This window comes from Nestor notabilis, unplaced genomic scaffold, assembly GCF_000696875.1.
Source record: "Nestor notabilis isolate BGI_N333 unplaced genomic scaffold, ASM69687v1 scaffold14221, whole genome shotgun sequence".
Taxonomy (NCBI): Eukaryota; Metazoa; Chordata; class Aves; order Psittaciformes; family Psittacidae; genus Nestor; species Nestor notabilis.
Window position 1 is genome coordinate 2,200 of NW_009915246.1, and position 17,933 is coordinate 20,132.

At 39.1% G+C, this 17,933-nt stretch overlaps 1 protein-coding gene across 1 annotated transcript in view; it reads left to right on the plus strand.

Annotated features, from left to right (window-relative positions):
* Positions 1-430: 430 nt before the first annotated feature.
* Positions 431-17,933, plus strand: part of NOTCH2 (notch 2) — a gene marked incomplete at its 5' end in the record, with an annotated part of 32,568 nt that continues 15,065 nt past the window's right edge. Inside the window, 11 exons of the mRNA XM_010024051.1 lie at positions 431-664; positions 1,182-1,292; positions 2,952-3,144; positions 4,706-4,851; positions 5,357-5,476; positions 5,587-5,739; positions 8,542-8,770; positions 11,161-11,362; positions 13,924-14,077; positions 15,102-15,286; positions 16,131-16,263. Of these exons, the coding sequence (XP_010022353.1) occupies positions 431-664; positions 1,182-1,292; positions 2,952-3,144; positions 4,706-4,851; positions 5,357-5,476; positions 5,587-5,739; positions 8,542-8,770; positions 11,161-11,362; positions 13,924-14,077; positions 15,102-15,286; positions 16,131-16,263 (1,860 nt within the window). The remainder of the gene's footprint in view (positions 665-1,181; positions 1,293-2,951; positions 3,145-4,705; positions 4,852-5,356; positions 5,477-5,586; positions 5,740-8,541; positions 8,771-11,160; positions 11,363-13,923; positions 14,078-15,101; positions 15,287-16,130; positions 16,264-17,933) is intronic.

Here is a 17,933-nt window from a genome sequence, read left to right on the forward strand (position 1 = left end):
GTTCCCCTGGGAAGGTTTCTGCAGCATCCTTGCAGTAACTTCTCATTCTAAAAAAGTCCCCTCCCTTGTATTGTCTAGAGGAAATAATGACAGGAGAGTGCTTTCAAATAGTTTATATTGATGCATGTAAATATTTCTCATGGAGATTTACACGTTTCCTCTCATTGCTACTGTTCTGAATAAACTAAAGGTAGCCACTTCCAATGCCAGGATTCTTCACGCAAGATGTTTTTCTGTAATGCTGTGAGCAGTGGAAGTGTATTGTTTTCCAGGACTGGAAAACAGACAGCAGTTGAGATTCCCAGTTTCCCTGTGTGCTGTCTGCCACTTTGCTGATTCTTAATATGATTCTTTCTATATTTGCATTATATTCACAGCAGCATCATACCAGTTGACTTTTTAATTACTCCTGTTCATCATTTTTTATTAGGTTTTACTGGCCTCCTGTGTGAGGAGAATATCAACAACTGTGATCCTGATCCTTGCCACCATGGGGAGTGTCAAGATGGAATTGATTCATACACATGTATATGCAATCCTGGCTACATGGGTGCTATATGCAGCGAGCAGATAGATGAATGCCACAGCAATCCTTGCCTCCATCAAGGGCGCTGCATTGATTTGGTGAATGGCTACCAATGCAACTGTTTGCTGGGCACGTCAGGTACAGAAAGCACAAGTGGAAGTACTGTATTCTAACAGAATTCAAGCATTTAATAATTTCTTATGTGTGCTCTGGTGTGTGCTAAATTTGCATACAGAGATAAGCTTATGGTATGACAGTATCATTTTCACATTACTTCTCCTTGCTGAATTTTGGTGTGGTTGTGTGGATTGCCTAACCTCACTGGTACTGCAACTGGTCTTGGAAGAATTTACCTCCTCTTTACTCCCAAAATTCAAGCATGCAGGAAAAAATAGGCATGGTGTTCAAGATGCTTTATTTGCTTGTTTAAACATTTAGTACAAGTTCAGTGTTATATTCAGTCAGCACCTAGTGACTTAGGCGACATTCCTTGGTGTCGCAATGCTTCTGCATCATCACCTGTTTAAGTTGCCCCAGTGTATGTGTAACTTTGAAGCAGATGGGATTCTTAATTTGGGTATTTCTGGGAAATAGTTTTGTTGTCATCTTTGTAAGAATTGGTCTTTTTATTCCTCTAACTTTTTTATTTTCCCAGGAGTGAACTGTGAAAATAACTTTGATGACTGTGCAAGTAACCCATGCATTCATGGGGACTGTATTGATGGCATTAATCGCTACAATTGTGCTTGCAAACCGGGATTTACAGGTAAAGTCAGCGACCCAATAGCTTTGAGTTGTTTTGAAGATAGTTATCTGGGTAGCTAAGGAAGCTGTTCTTTACATACTGACTGCAAGGGACTCAGTATCTTGGTAAATCCTTCTAGTCCTTGAACTTCAGCATCTTACATTACAGAAAGTTCTACCAAGCAGAAAAATGGTCTAATCTGTGCTGTGAAATGCCATTCTTGTTAGGCAATTACGTCTAGTTCATGGTTCTTGGTTTTATAACAAATAAACCCATGTGACTTTGGTTTATTATTTACAGCTTCTTTCCACAGGCAAAGAGACTGTGGACAATATAGAGGTGTTTGATTAGACAGTACCTTGGGCTTTGACCATGAACAGTATTTCTCTTTCCGTGAAAGCAAAGCATTATTAACTCGGTGTCATAATGAGCTGCTCTCCACTCTGAAGTCTCCAAGTGAATACTCTGCTTTTCTCAGTGCTTCTCTTTCAGAGTGTGTTCTGTTCTGTTTCGTTTTAAAATTATAAAGACTTGTCTAACACAGTAAAAGTAGGGCTGAGAAAAGCAGCCTTTAGGCACTGGTGTATCTATGCTTAGAACTGTAGATCTACATCAGGACTATTTCTGATGACTAAAGCACATCTCAGCACTGTTTATAATGGACTTAGTATGTTTTCAGCCATGTAGGGTAATGTGCTCATAGAATAATTGCTGTAAAGCAGTTGGTACCGTTTATAACAGTTTTCTCATCATGTTTGTTACTGTTTATTACTGAATGATTCTAATTAGAATTGATCTGAAATGCATTAGAAATAGCACTAAGAGGTTTCATGTGTCTTTTGCTTTTCTCTTGGCGTCTTTCTAAACTTCTGATGCTCCTTGGCTCTGGCATGGTGGTGCTCTTTAGTCCTCAGAACAGGAAGAAGCAGATCCTAATCACTCTTGCCTTTCAGCCTTTATTGTTGCTGGCATAACATATTTGTTATTCTACTGGACTTCTTACTGTTATGCTGTTAAAATAATTCAGTAATGATGAATTGGGATATTCCAGTATTTAAAGAGCTGGCTTGCATGGTGTCTCATTACTTTGTCCTTTCCTCATGTTAAAAATGCTTTCAACTTACTAAAACATTCACTTTGTTTAGCTTTCCAGCCTCACAAGATCTTATGGTCACTACTTCAAGAATCTTGCAGTCGTAATCAGAGGCAGGCAAAACAGGAAACGGTTTTTTTTAGAGTCCCTTTGCGCAATAAACCACAAGAACTATATTTACTGCAGACACTATGGCAGTATTGGTTGTTCAAAGGGTAGGTACTTTCAAAGCAGAAGAGCAGGGCTATGACAAGTGGAGCTCAAGAGGTTTGTTTCAAGCATGATACAGTTGAGTGATTTCTGCCTTCCTAATCGATATTAACCAGTGATTTTTAGTGGAATTCTGTTGAGATTCTTGAATGGCTTATAAATACTTGTTGACTGTAACTGCTGTTTTCCAGGCACAGAAAAGTGCTTCATCTTTAAAAAAATGCTTCTCTTGACTTCAGTTAAAGCACAGAGGCATGCAAGCTCTGTCCTGCTGCATTGGCTTTACTGACTTGTGTCTGAATGTATGTTCTCACAGACATGCACAGCAAATGGTCTTATAAGAAATACTTGTTATAAGTACTGGTTTTTTTTTCTAGGCCCACGTTGTAATGTGGACATTGATGAATGCACATCCAACCCCTGTCATAATGGTGGAACATGTATAAATGAAGTCAATAGCTTTCGGTGTGTATGTCCTGAAGGATACCATCATCCTCACTGTCAGTCACAGGCAGATGGCTGTCTTAGTAATCCCTGTGTACATGGCAACTGCACACATATTGCTAGTGGGTAAGTACTTACTGTCACATTAAACTTACCTGCTGCCTTCTCTACTTTCTTTTTTTTTTCTTGCTTTGCCCAGAGTTCCAACTTGATTTGAGGTTTCCAATTTTTCTCTAAAAATTTCTAAGATTAGGATCCAGACTTATTTGCTGCCCATGAAATAATTACAGTAAGGTGAAGATCTTTTGTCACCAGCTGCAGTCTGTGCTGTTTCAACACAGGTCTTTCTGTCCTGCATTGTGTTCTTTGCTGTCTTTGCATGGGCATATAGTGCAGGGTGGACTGCCGCCGTCTAAAGGGAGGGTTTGGCAATTCAAGTGAGTAGAGTAAATATAATTAAAATAAAGAAATAGTTCCAAATTGAATCTTTGTGGAGCAGCAGCTATCCCATCAAACTCTAAAATGTTAAGTGTGGGGACTGTTTTTATTGGCTAGTGTTGTTCTTGCTACCCAAATACTCTGTATGAAGGATCAGGCAGATAACTCTGGACACTGAGAGACAGAGTAATATTTGACTTAGAACAGTTTGCCCAAGGCTGATATTTTGTCAACTTTAGTCATATTGTTGCATGCCTGAGAGAAAGGAAAGCTCTTTCTGGCTTTTTTGATGGCAGTAATTAACTTTTGAATCTTCCCATCTGGGAAGACCAAATGTTGATTTCAGGAGCCCTGAATCAGACCTCTGTTTGATAATGATAAGTCTGGGAGGTCAGGACCTGTGGAGTCAACAGGTCGGGGAGGTAGGGCTTATGTCTGTGAAACTTCTCAACTGCATGTGGAATAGCAGTACTTCCCACTTGTGTGCTGTGTCCTGGAAAGTGTCAGAACTTGAGCAAGGAAATGATTTACCACTGCAGGTAGCTCTGTAGGGCAGGATTCAGCACTTTCCCTGGAGCTGGCTGGAAGGCTGCCTTTATTGGTAATTCAGCCTCTGTATAAACTTGGAAAACAAATGTTTTGGTTCATCTTGTCTTGTCATCTGTCTTCTGCATTCATATTTATGCCTATGTATACTTTATGCTTGGTGCCAGATAAAATGTCTTGCTTGCATGACAGGGAGGGAGGCCAGTGTGTGTGTTGTGTGTCCCGAGTCCAGGGTGACTCACCAAGTCCTTGGTTCTATGTCATATGGGTGGAGCACTGCTCTACTTCGTATTTTTTAATGTGATGGAGAAGATTGCTCCTGCTCCCAGCCAGCTGTTTTCGTTTGTAACCACTACTTTGTATTGAATCAGTCTAGTTATCTTTGGAACCTATTGTTCCCTCCACTTCTTTAATCTTTTTTTCTTCTGTCTTTGTTGAAATGTGTTGAGATGGTCTTATCAAAGCCGAAACAGATTGCTGGTTGACTGAGCACTTTGTGAAAACTGTAACGGAGGGAAGTCTGGTTTTAAGGGAGGGTTTATTTTCAGTGTTTCTAAAACTGTACATCTGGGGTAAGCAATCTAAATGTAACTCTCCTAAAGAGACATCTTCTACTTTTTTCTCCAAAACTAATCTGCAGGAGAAACTGGAAAAGGAGTTATTTAAGAATGTTCTAAAATTACTGCTGTTTCTGCCTTTAAAGGTACAAGTGTGTATGCGACCCAGGCTGGATAGGAGATTATTGTTCAACAGAAGGGAATGAATGTAAATCAAACCCATGCCAGAATGGAGGAACCTGTGAGGATCTGCTGAATGGATATAGATGTACCTGTAGGAAAGGATTTAAAGGTGAAAATTCAGAGAGAAGTTTCTGTTCTTTTATCTTTCCACTTCATTGCACCATTTTAATTTTTTTATTAAGCTTTATGGAGATAGGAATCAGAGGCAAAATGCCAGGGTTGTATAAAGTTTGATTACAGTCAGTTCATATAGACATTATAGTAGAATAATTAGTATCTTAATATCTAAGCCTTGTTTGGATTCATCAAGAAATGTCCTGGTGGCAGCTCAGCTCAATTTTCTTTGTAAGAAAGTTAGGCTGAGTTGTGTAAGTTCACTGTGAATTGAGGGGGCATTAAACTTGGAATTACCATGACTGCTGTTTTTTTGTACCCACTGAGTTCATGATGAGTGCTCCAATCCCCTTTTCTTTCTGCTGAGATTTTTCAAATATGGAAATGCTGTCCACTGCTGTGTAGGATAATCATGCAAGTTACAACTCTTCATTCATTTCTTCCAGAAGCAGCAAGCTCTTAGCAGCATATTCTACTGGTTTTTCCCTTCTGCTCTCCAGGTGTGAACTGCCAGGTGGTGGTTGCTCCTTGTTCCCCTGATCCTTGTGAGAACTCGGGAATTTGCCAAGAATCTCCTGACTCTGAAAGCTACACCTGCCAGTGTGCCCCTGGCTGGGAAGGTAATGTGGGTGGAGAACATACTATACATTCAACACTGAGTGGTATTGGCATTGAGCCTTTTGACCATTGCCTTCTGAGGGGTCTTAATTCTGGACTCTCTGTGTTTCAGGGGAGAGATGTACAGTGGATATTGATGAATGTCTCTCCAAGCCCTGCAAAAATCATGCTCTGTGCCATAATATTCAGGGCAGTTACCTGTGTGAATGTCGGCCAGGCTTCACTGGAGGAGACTGTGACAGTAACATCGATGACTGCCTTTCAAGTGAGTATCAGCAGATTGTTCTGTTTTCCAGTTTTCCCTAGAAATAGTTTTGCTGTTCTGTTGATGACTGATATTTGACAGTTACTGAAAGTTCTTTCATAACTTCTTACCAAACAGATAAAAACAACCAAACCTTAGCTTTGTAAGACTTGTATAAGACAGTCAAAATCCATCATGATCAGCTGCTAGAAATGGGCTACAGTGTTCTGACTGATAGCAGTTGTTCCCAGATTCTTAACTTGAAAAGGTCCTTAGAATTTACATACTTTAATAAAGAGCACTGTTAAATGAAGAATTATATTTGCCTGAAATTTTAATACACCAAGTTAAAGTAACACTGCAGGGCTTACCTGTATTTCAGCATCAAGCTTGATTGAGGTGTGGTGGGAATCTGGGGGATAGCAGTCTTCCCTGAAAAGCCTCTGTCTGACATTAATATTCTGGAAAGGATTGGTCCTGTTGCTCTTCTGGTTATCCATTTGATTTGAAATCACATTAATCAGGAGGAAGGCCTTCTGTTCCAGAACAGTTATCAGTTGCAGGAGAATAGCCCATATGCAGATGAGTACTGAAATGGTTTAAATTATGAGAAAGCAAATGTTAATTTCATGGCCTTGACACTGCTGTTTACAAGGGAAACCAAATACATAGTAACTTCTTTTTCTTGCTGGGCATATTCTGTATAATCATCAGATAAAATCAGAGTCTCCTGAGAAGTGTCATGTGTTTTGAAGTTCATCTGTTACTGTTTGAAAAGTGCTTTATCAAACCTTGGAGAAGTTCACAATGGCGTAATTTTTAAATTAGCTGTCTCTTTTACAAATGAATAAGTAAATAAACCCCAAACCCTATAATTTTTATTAGAATGCCTTAAAACCAAACCAAAGTCTTAAAGACTTAAGGTATGAATTTAGAGAGTTGTGTTTTGCATTGAAGAAGATTTTAAGTTTGTGACTGCTGTAGAGTAGGATCCAAACAAGTCTTACTATTAGCAAAAGTTACCGTGGGAGACCCCAAAGCAGCACTGCTGAAAGAACTGCTGAAACATCTGGCTCAGCCTGAGCTTTTGATTGCCTTTCTGTGCAAACAGGTAGAATACAAAAAATGTCACAGTGCATTGACCCAGAGCATTGCTTACTGAAGCCAACAAAATTATTGCTTGTCCTGTTAGTTTTTATGTGGGTGTCTGAAGATAAAAACATTTTTAAAGCATTCATCTTTCCGTCTTGAACAGCTGGGAAATCTCTCTTTATTCCTAAGTATTCTGAGAGCTGTGAGATTCATCCTGTGTTGTCTGTTAGGCAGCACACCCAGGAGGCTGAAGAAGAATTTCAAATTACTGCTACAGCTGATTTCATTTAGCATAACAAAAACCTTCTATGGCTTGAGCCAAATGTCTTTAATCTGTGAAGTAAACAAACCCTCCAACAACAAGAACTTATTGAAAAGTTGATACTTGACTCTCCTTTTTCTGTCAGTAAATGTGTGGCACAGAAAATTAATGTGCAGCTTTTGACTTTAGTCATAAATGGCTGACTGCCATAGACACAACATTTTATAGCTACCAGGGGTCTCACTTTGAATGTGCTTTTTCTCTCCAGTAGTCATATGACCTTTAAATGGATGCAGGTGTGTCTGTTACAACACAAATTTATATCATGTGAGCATATTTCTCAGTTAATAAATGAGATTTAATTACCTTTCACATCTGTTTCCTTCATTTACCAGTGAACAGAATGATCTTGTACTTATGTTGAACTGCAGACTTTTGGTGGATTCTATTTGCATTTTCAAGTTTGTATTTTAGTATTACTTAAAGATAGTCAAAGATAAAAAAACTGCTCTGTAACTTTTTTTTTTGGTTTTTTTTTTTTATCCCCCTTCATGTTTGCCCTTTTCCTCTCCCTTCCCAGTTTCTCTCTCTGCCTTCATATACATAGGCTTTTGGTCTAGGGAATGCAGAGTAGAAAAAGAATCTGACTACAGAAGCAATATCCAGTAGAGGAAAGTGGGTCTTAAGTCCAAAAGTGAAAGGAGCAAAACAGGAAGAAACTACTGAATGGCAGAGAGCTTTCAGGCAGATTGATACTCGTGGGAGTAGAAGGAATACAGTAGTAGGGGGTGGCTTAGACCAAAAAATGGTCATACACAAGTAGCAAGGCCATGGTAGGGATTAAAAAAAGGCAAGAAATGCAGAGATGAGGAGAATCTAAGGTGGTGTATGAATTTGTGATTTTTTTTTCTGCCATCCATTCACCAATCAAGCTTTGATACTTGGAAAAGTGCTAAGTGCTCAGTAATGTATAAGTGCTCATGTAGATACTAATATACACATTTGATTTGACTGGATTGCTTTCATGCTTAAAATTAAGCACACAAGGTCTCTCGTGTTGAGCAGTGTCTGGAAAAGAAAGAATGGGCTTAGTTCTCTCATGAATAAGAATTGGTAAGGAAGAAGAAACAGTTGCTGTGCTGTTTGTATTTATCAGACATTTGTCAAAAAAGCAAAGTTTGAATTTTAAACAAAGAGACTGTGGGTCAGGTTTTGTTGGTTTTCATTGAGCAAATCCCAGCAGAGAAATCTTTAGGCCCTGAAGCTTGATCTTGATCCATACCACATTATGAATTCGTCATTGATAATGCTTTGCAATTATCTTTTCCATAAAGTGGCTCAGAAAACCTTGTCAGTGAGTAGTCTGTCACACTCTATGTTGTGTGATACTTTTTTCTAGAAGCTACTACTCTAGGCCTGGCCTTTGACTGTTGCCCGTTGTAATACTTAATGTGATGCTTCTGTCTCAGATCCCTGCCAAAACGGAGCTTCCTGTGTGGATGGAATAAACTCTTTCTCGTGCATCTGCCTACCTGGGTTTCATGGAGATAAATGTCAAACAGATACCAATGAATGTCTCAGTGAACCTTGCAGAAATGGAGGCACATGCACCCACTATGTCAACAGCTACACATGCAAATGTCAGCCTGGGTTTGAGGGAACCAACTGTGAGAACAACATTGATGAATGCACTGAGAGGTGAGATAACTTCACTGTGCTGCTGCACAATGTCAGTCTACTCTGAAGCAGTTTTTAATGATGAGGATGTTTTCCTGCCTTTTGTCACTGGGACATGCTTGTGATTCCTGCAAGGAAAACTTGCTTGCCTTGTGCAGGGTATCAGCTGAAAGACAGCTGCCTGCCAAGGTGGGTCTTCAGTTTGCACAACTAGTTAGAAACTTCATTCCATTAGAGGAGGAATATGGCAGTGTTTTGCAAACATTGAGACAGTAGTAGATGATAGCTTATTAAAACATAAATAATTTTAATTTTATAAGATCATTATCATATAGCAGAGGAGAAATAATTGATCAGTTATGAATAGTTGCTGTCTTGAGAACTACAAAAGCTGCAAAAATGGAAGCAATGACCAACTCTTAGAAAGACGAAAAAAAATAAATTAGCCCTGAGTTATTGATAGCAAATAATATGAAGAAGCAACCAGGAAGAAAACTAAATCCACAAATTCTGTACTAGTAGGATTTAATCATCAGAGATATTTTAATGCTCACAAATTGGATGTGGTTTAGCAATGTTGAGATAAAACCTGAGGTCATTCTAAGAGGGAGGTGTGGAACTGAGTTAAAATGCTCAACAATTGGTCCTTACAGAAATGGTTGACTTGGTAGTTTTAAAAGTTCTTTGAGAGTTAACCCTGAGTATCCATCATCTGCCTGCATATTTTTTTAAGCTTTGTAGGATCGATGTAAGTAACATCAGATTCTCAAATAGAAACAATTAATAATAAAGCTTGAAATGGTTAAAGAAAAGTTTTAAAACCTAGTCTGTTCTAGTCTAAGTACCAGGAACAAATAAGGTGCCTAATGGAAGGCTCTTGGTAATCCATGCATTTTCTGTGCATGAAAAAAAGATCTTTCTTATCTTTTATAAAATTGCACTTGTGTGGGAGGAAGTATTTTAATATCTTTTGCATAAGAACAGGATTGTGTCACTGATGAAGGTATGTTTAATTTGCACAACAGTTGTTTAATCAAGTATGTTGGGTGTTTAGCCTGGTTTCTTCCTTGGGGTTCATCCTGTTTTTGTTTTCAATATCAGTCAGGACAGAAACCAGTCTTGCAGGTATGAATGAAGGATGTAGCAATTTTCAATGCTCCACCAAGCTAAACCAGTCACACCTTCTCAACCAGAATTTACTGAGCTGTACTTAAGAGCTCCATGATGGTTGGCTAATTTGAATTTGGTTCAAATAATTCTTCCATGTCTTGTGTGAGAAACCGCCTGTGAGAGAGTGCCATCTCCTTTTGGAGGTGGGTACCTGATTTCAGTGAAATACACTAAGTGATTGACAGTTCGTCTGCCTTCTCTTCCTTGTTTTGCCTTAAATGTAAACAGCAGTTTCTGCTCTGTGTAAAAAAGAACTCAGCCCACAAGGCAGAGGAACCTATCTCTGGTAAACAGGTTAACATTGACATCTTTACTGTAATCACAGTCAGAATTTAGATACTTAAAACTTGCACCCTTGTGCTGGCAGTTGAGGGAGGTGTGTCAGTGGCTTCTCTTGTGGAAGTACCCTTTGAGAGTGCACAAAACAGGTAATAAGCATGAATTAGTTTTCTGTACGTTATCAAACTGATTATCTTGAGTCTGATCTAGGGTTATTTTCAGAGAAGCAGGAGTTTCCTGGCAGGCATTTATTTAGAAAGAGAAAGGAGTCAGTTTTGCATGAGTCATCACTTCTCCTAACTTTCCCAGTTACTTCTCCATAGGACACCTAATCTGGCAGAATTTATCATCAGAAGGCTGGGGGGAGGGGCATAATTCCTTTGATCTGAATTCTGCCAGGGCATGTATGAGTAGTTTTACTAATCAAGGACTTAAGGTTCTCATGAGAAGAGGAGAAAGGGATTTAGTAATACCAATACTTTCACATAATTTCAGTAAAGAACATGCTTGTATTTTGCATGTTATATGAACTTTTTCCTTGAGAAAACATACTTGTGACTCCTTTGAAGCTTTAAAAAAATGAAAATTGTTTTGTTTCTCAAAATTTGTAATTTGTAATAAAATTTGTATAAAATTTATCATTTTGAGCAAGCCACATGCTTACCTGGTACAGTTCTGTTTGTGGTCAGATTGAAGCTGAGAAGATTTCATTAAATAAGTTACCTCCATCACTAATGACTCATTGAAACCCTGCTTTTTCTCCTGACAAGGTAAAAGACAGCGAGCTGGAGTCCCCTGAACTTGCTGTTACCTGATTTATGCTTCTTTATCAGGATGTTACCAGTGGTCAGAAGATCCTGTAGTCTGTTTTTCTCTCTCATTTCACTAATGGTTATGTGCTGGTTTGGCTCTAAGCTAATTGCATTTTGTCTCAGCTTACCCTTGTTCTCACTGTTTTACAGCTCCTGTTTCAATGGAGGTACTTGTGTGGATGGGATTAATTCCTTTACTTGCCAGTGTCCGGTGGGGTTTACAGGACCCTTCTGCCTCACGGAAATTAATGAGTGTGATTCACGTCCTTGTTTGAACAAAGGCTCTTGCGTGGACAGCTTGGGCACATACCGATGTATATGTCCTTTGGGTTATACTGGGAAGAACTGTCAGGTGGGTCATGTTTTCTTGCCCATTTTGCACAGGGCACTGTTATTTGAACTGTCCTGCAGCAGAAGTGACTGGGTTAGATGTAGGTCCCAAACACACAGAGCTCTTGTTCCTTGTTAGATGTAGGTCCCAAACATGCAGACCTCTTGTTCCTTCAGTTCTGGTAAGAGGTGGTCTCTGTCAGTGTCTCTGACAGAGCATTCAAAATTCTGGAAATTGAGTGTTTGTTTGCAAGGAGGAGAAAAATGCTTGGCTCCTTATGAGACCAGGCATCATTGGAACTTTCTAGATTAATTTTCTCGTTAAATCAAAACCAGCTGTTGGCTTTGAAAATGGCTGCATTTCATTTGAAACATAAAATTGCCCGGATTAACGGCAGAGTCCTGTATTTAAAAAAAAAGTGTCAAATAAACACAAACCAGAAAACAGAATGTCAGTCTGATTGATTAGCAGGACCATGATTTAACTGCTTTATTTTTTTTACAGGGAGCTGTAGTTATTCTGGGTAGATTGTAGACTTTTTTTATGTCAGAGGCCAGAAAACGTTTTGGGGCAGTAACTGATATGATTGTCCTGCTCACAACCTCAATAAAAAGCTCTAGTCTTACTTGCAGACTTAAATTCAGGCAATTTACAGTTTTCCACAGCTGAGCATAAGAGCTGCAAACCCTTTCTGTAAATGACTAAGTAGTACCTATTAAAAATTTGTCATATCACAGTGGAAACAGAATGCTGATTTAATTTTTCAAATCAGAATTTTTTTCTTATTATTCTATGCTCATCAAAACAGCAAGAATGATTTGAGACTATTTCTAGCTTTGGAACAATAAACACTTTATTGGCTTCCTTCATAAGTAGTCAAAGTGCTGCCGTTTAAAAAAAACAACTGTGCATTTCTTAAACTACTGGAAAACACTACAGTTTAGTAAGAATTTTGCAACTGTCTTTCATGCCAGTGTGTCTTTGCAAAGCAGTGTTTGTTGGAAGAAGCATTGTAGTAGCAGTGGGGGAGGTGCTTTCCCTGAAGTATGTTGCTAGACATTATAAATTGTCATGTCTGCTTCTAGGTATTGCTAATGGAGGAAGTGAATGCAAAGTAATGAAGTGATATAAAAAAGCAACCCCTCTGCAACCCTAATTATGCATTCTGGGCACACCACTTAAACCTCATTGGGAGAATTAGCATTGAGATTGATTGTAAAGTACTGTGAAGTTCAGTAGTTCCTCGTCTGTTGTGTTTGCTTTGTTTTTACTTGAGAAAAAGATTAATTTTCCTGTCCCCAAATTAAATATTGGGGATTCTCAGAAAGTTTGCTTTACGTTCAGAGAAGCTTGATCATAATGTATTACTCATTTGATACAAGGAATCAGAACTTTCTAAATTTATAAGTACTATTCAAAGCTGTATTGGCGAGATTTACAGACTACAGCTACACTCTAGTTCTTGTCTTAGTGGTAAACTGGCTTGACCTAATTAGCAAAGCTAAATAAGCAGCACAAAATCAGACAATGATTCATAAGTTGTAGAATTTGCATGTAAAACAGTCAGGTACTCATTACAAATGCAGAAGCAAGAGGCTTGGTGTTTTTCTTCTTCACGCTCAACTACATGTGATAAAACTTAATTCCAAGTTTCTTTTTGGTTGCCTGTGAAAGCACAGATTTTTCTAATCTGTGTGAGGAGACAGTTTGCATCTGAAAAGCAGAACTTTCTGCAATTGAATTTGCATTTTACAACCAAAATCCAGTACTACTCGCTTTTAAAACCTTATCCTTCCCTCAAGTCAGATTGAAATCAAATAGCTGTATTACCTTGAAGACTAAGTTCTCAAAAAGGAAATTATGGTTAGTGGCTGGTTTATATTACATCAGACAGAGTTATTTTGGGTCCTCACTCCACTTTCATATGATGATTTACTGAATTTTAGTCCATTTGTTTGGAAACTGTTGGTTTGTTTTTTGGTTTTGTTTTTTAATATAAGGAATCAAGTGAAGCAATATGCTTTGCCCCATCTTCAGTTATGAAACAGTTTTGGGATTTCAAGTGGATCTCAGGAGACAGGGAAACCATACCAGAGCAAATGGGGCGAAAACCAGGTGGAGTGAGCTAATGACGAAAAGGAAAAACAAAGCTCAAAATACAAAGCACATCTGTCATCCTCAATAAGCAGTGAGGACAGAAGGAGTTTGAGAGACGAAAGGGCACTTGTTACTGTTGATAGCTGGAAGCTTCCTACTTATGTAGAACTAGAAGCCTAATCCAAGATAAAACTGAATTTTCTCCAACCCAACCAGTCAAAAATCCCTCTGCAGAGGATTAGCTTTTACTCTTCAAATGATGCTGCCATCTGGGGTTTGCTTCTTTGTACATTTGTCCTTTCCTAGGCAAATGAGACCATCAGTGAAGCACCTGGCTTAGACTTGGGAAGTACTGCCCCTTTCTTTCCATTGCCACATGGCGCCAGTTATGCAGAACTTCCTTTCTTTTCTTCTTGAGCTTGTACTCTGAGTTGTGTTTCCTACTGCAGTTGCCATATATGATGTAGTATTTTTTTTCTCTTCAGGCACTTATGGATCTGTGCAGCAAGTCTCCCTGTAAGAATAAAGGCACGTGTGTCCAACATGGAGCCCAGACTCGATGTGTCTGTCCATCTGGCTGGACTGGTGCTTACTGCGATGTGCCAAATGTCTCCTGTCAAGTGGCAGCTTCGCGAAGGGGTAAATAGGCATTGTCTGTGCTTTGACTGAAAACATTTCCCCATGCATTATTAATCTCCACCTCCTTTCCCCATACACCTGTGAACACAGCATGCATTAGAAGTCCCAGAGAGCTTTGCCTGTAGGTGGTCAATCAAGATCACTTCTGAGCTAAAAAGCTCTCTGCACGGTTGTATTTGGGAGTCAAGGCTTTCCTGGTTGTTCCTGACATAAGAATTCTACCATAAAAATATTAGAAAAGGAGAATTAAATATTTTATGAAGTCTCAGAGTTTCAGTAATAGTTTCACATAGACTGCCTTTTTGGATAATACATCAGCTATTTATACCTTTCTGCTAAATCCCAGGCAGGGCAGGTTTAAGACATGTTGCCCTTGTACAAGAAAGGCATCTCGGAACTCATGATCTTTGTAAGTATTTTCACAGAGAATACTGGCTACTAAGTGTGCTATTTATCTATATAGGTAATTCCATGGTGCCTCAAGGTAGTAATTTCCTGCTTCAGATGATATACATGGAGAAGATTTAGGTTTGAAGTTAATTTCTTCCTGGAAGGTGACTTGTACCCCAGACTGATAGACAGTGTCATGCCATTTTCAGTCCAGGAAATCCAAACAAGCAGATTCAGTGTGAAAGGAGAAGGATACTTCAGTATCAGATGATATTCAGTATCAAAGGAGAAGCCCCAATACCTTTTTGCAGACATTCTAGGTACAAACATTGAACCTTTGTACTGCAACAGTAGTACTTCAGATGTGTATTCACCAGCCAATGTTAAAGTAATACACCAATACAGATACTTTAGGTCAGTGTTGATGCTGATAATCCAAGGGAGTCAGAGCAGTGACTTCATTTGGAAGTCAGTTGTGGTTCAGACCCACTGTAATTTAAAGAGTAACTCTTCAATTTTTGAGATTCAGCTTTTCAATATGTTGGGTCTAACCGTATTAATTCCTGGCTGAGCTGCCAACGCTGGCAGCAAGTGTTTTTTACATGGTTGCTCACTTTATTTAACTTTGTTTCAGGAGTCTCAGTGGACCAGTTGTGCCAGCACTCTGGTCATTGCCTCAATGTGGGAAACACACACCACTGTCAGTGCCAAGTGGGTTACACTGGCAGTTACTGTGAGATGCAGCTGGATGAATGTGACTCCAGCCCCTGCCAGAATGGTGCTACCTGCCGGGATCACCTGGGTGGATACCAGTGCGAGGTAATGCATGGTGTTTTAGCAGGAAGAGGTCTAAATATTTAAGAACATTGTAATGCAAAGGAATCAAAAGAAATCAGAAACACATGCAAGTGGTAGAATAGCTTCAAAGAGGAGATGAAAGCAACCTGCACCTGGAAAGAATTTTTAATTTAGCTGTGGCTGAAGCAGTGCTCCTGAGAGGCTTTTAAAATGGAATTAGAGGTGTGATCATAAGCAGGTGTGGTTGATGAGCATTTGCACTCCTTGCCTCTTTGGAGACGGAGTTCTTATCTTGAAAGATTTTTTTTGCCTGAGGTGTGATTTATATTAAAATATATGTAGAATGCATTAAAGGAATGTTGTGTTCTCCCTACTGGGTGGGCAAAGTATCCCTTGCCTCTCAGGGTGGGGATGCCTTCCACTGCTTTCTCTTTCCTACAGCTGATGAAGAGAGCAATGTAGACCATGAGATTATGGTGTATCAACATTCCTAAGCTTTTCAGAATGGTAGAACACCTTGGAAGCTCATGGCCAGAAGGAAAGGATGAGTTTTATGTAAACCTTAAGTCAAAACTCCTAAGCCAGTCTCAGTGCTAGAGGGTGTCAGGATTTGATCACTATATTTTGTAGGAATAAAGGCACTCAAATTCAGTCATGCAGTGTGCTGTTGAGTAGTCACATGGTCAAGTTGTGTGCTTAAGCTGGCTGGCTTTGCAGCCCTTGAAATCACTTGCACTTGTATAGCTACAAAGGCAGTCATAATCTGTCACATTGAGGGCTTGTTTTGTCTATGTTAGCCTTTCAAAGATGCCTACCAGTGTATCTGTTAGAAGAAGATTATTCACACTTATTTTTATACTGGCAGTGTGTGCCTGGGTACCAGGGTGTCAACTGTGAATATGAAGTGGATGAGTGCCAGTTTCAGCCCTGCCAGAATGGAGGAACATGCATAGACCTCGTCAATCACTTCAAGTGCTCCTGTCCGCCAGGAACTCGGGGTATGTAGCTCAGCAATTAAGTGAATGTTACAAGAGTTAATTTTCCTTTCTGACTAGTGGTTTCATAATGCAGAGTCTAAAGGGAATGCATTATTTTCTTTGAAGAATGTTCCCAAAGTGCACTGAATCCCTTGAGATCCATATTTTCCCTTTAAAAATAAATGCAGCTTTTTTTTCCCTGCCTTTTCTTTCCCCACCTTTTTTCCCCCCCCTTCTTTTTTTTCTTTTAAAAGAATAGGTCATTACAGTGTCCTTTGGGAGTGTATGATCCATCTTTGGCAATGGGGATGGATGAGATTACCATTAAGGTCTCTCTCAACCCTATCTGTTTTGATGTAGTAAATTCAAGGTTTCTTTTTGGCTTTGATGCTATAAAATGCACGGAAAACTTGCTTAGTTCTTACATAAAGTTCACAGCATTTCCAATGTCTTTTACTTGTTTAAATTTTTGTCCTGCATTGTCCTCTATCCTGGTCTCTTTTGTGGAAAGACTGCCCCCATGGCAGAGGGGTTGGAACTAGATGATCTTTAAGGTCCCTTCCAACCCAAACCATTCTATGAGTCCATCAGTGTTCAGTGTCTCTAAGCTAGCTTAAACTATTTTGGCAAATTCAGGCTTTTATTAAAAGTTTTTTTGTTGTTGTTTTTTTTTTTTTTAAATGTCCACAGTTACATGATGGTGGTTTTCAGTAACTATGATTCCACAGCCTGTTTGATGTCTTGTCTCCTGAAACCTAACCTTCCATTCCCTGTTACATCTCACATGATGGCTCTGACTTCTCCCTTTTAAATTATTCAGGATTGTGCATTTTTAACTCCTCGGTGAATGCTTTCTTGCTTTTTCTCTTAAGTTTATTTCTCAAGTCAGCTAAAAATTTTGCATTCCTCTGAACTTACTTTTTCATTCTGAAGTGTGTCATCTCCGGGTACACAAAATCTCCAGATGTTTGTCAGATACAACTAAATTCTTTGTTCATAAAGTAAGTTTAAGTAGAACTATAAAATAATCTAATATATCTGCCTCCTGTCCATGCATATTACCAGTTCATTCACTTCAGTATGACTGTCAGCCCAACTCCCCTGTCTGGTTAAGTGTTTATTTCATTGTAGATCATTGCATTAGCAATTCTTCATGTATTGTTCTTAATTGTATTGTACTGCTTTTAATTCTTCAGTCTTTATTTGTTCAGACGGGTTACTTTTTGGATGTGACAGGTTTTTGGGGTTTTTTTGGTAAATGAAAGGCATTAGAGGAGACTGATACAAAAACTTACGATAATTTATGACTTATCTTTTATTCCTCGCCCAGTTTGAAACGAGTGCTTTAATGCTGCCAGAGTAAGCATATTCCATGTTTAGGTGAATGACTTGTTCCAGATAAATCAACATTATTAACAGACAAAACTACTTCTCAACTTACCCTCTCTGTCTCGTTTCACCTGTTTTATAGTTGTGGTGAAGGCAGAACCAGTACAAGACATTGTCTCTTTACAGGGAACCTTGTAGGGAGAGGGAGAAACTTCCATTTCTTCTCATGGTGTTGAGAGTTTACTGTAGATCCCCAGACGTCAAACTGCAGGAATGGCATGCTGGCCAGCAATCTGTGTTTTATCACAGTCATTCTTCTGTTGGTTTGTTGTTGCTTGTTTTAATGTCGTTGCTACAAATGC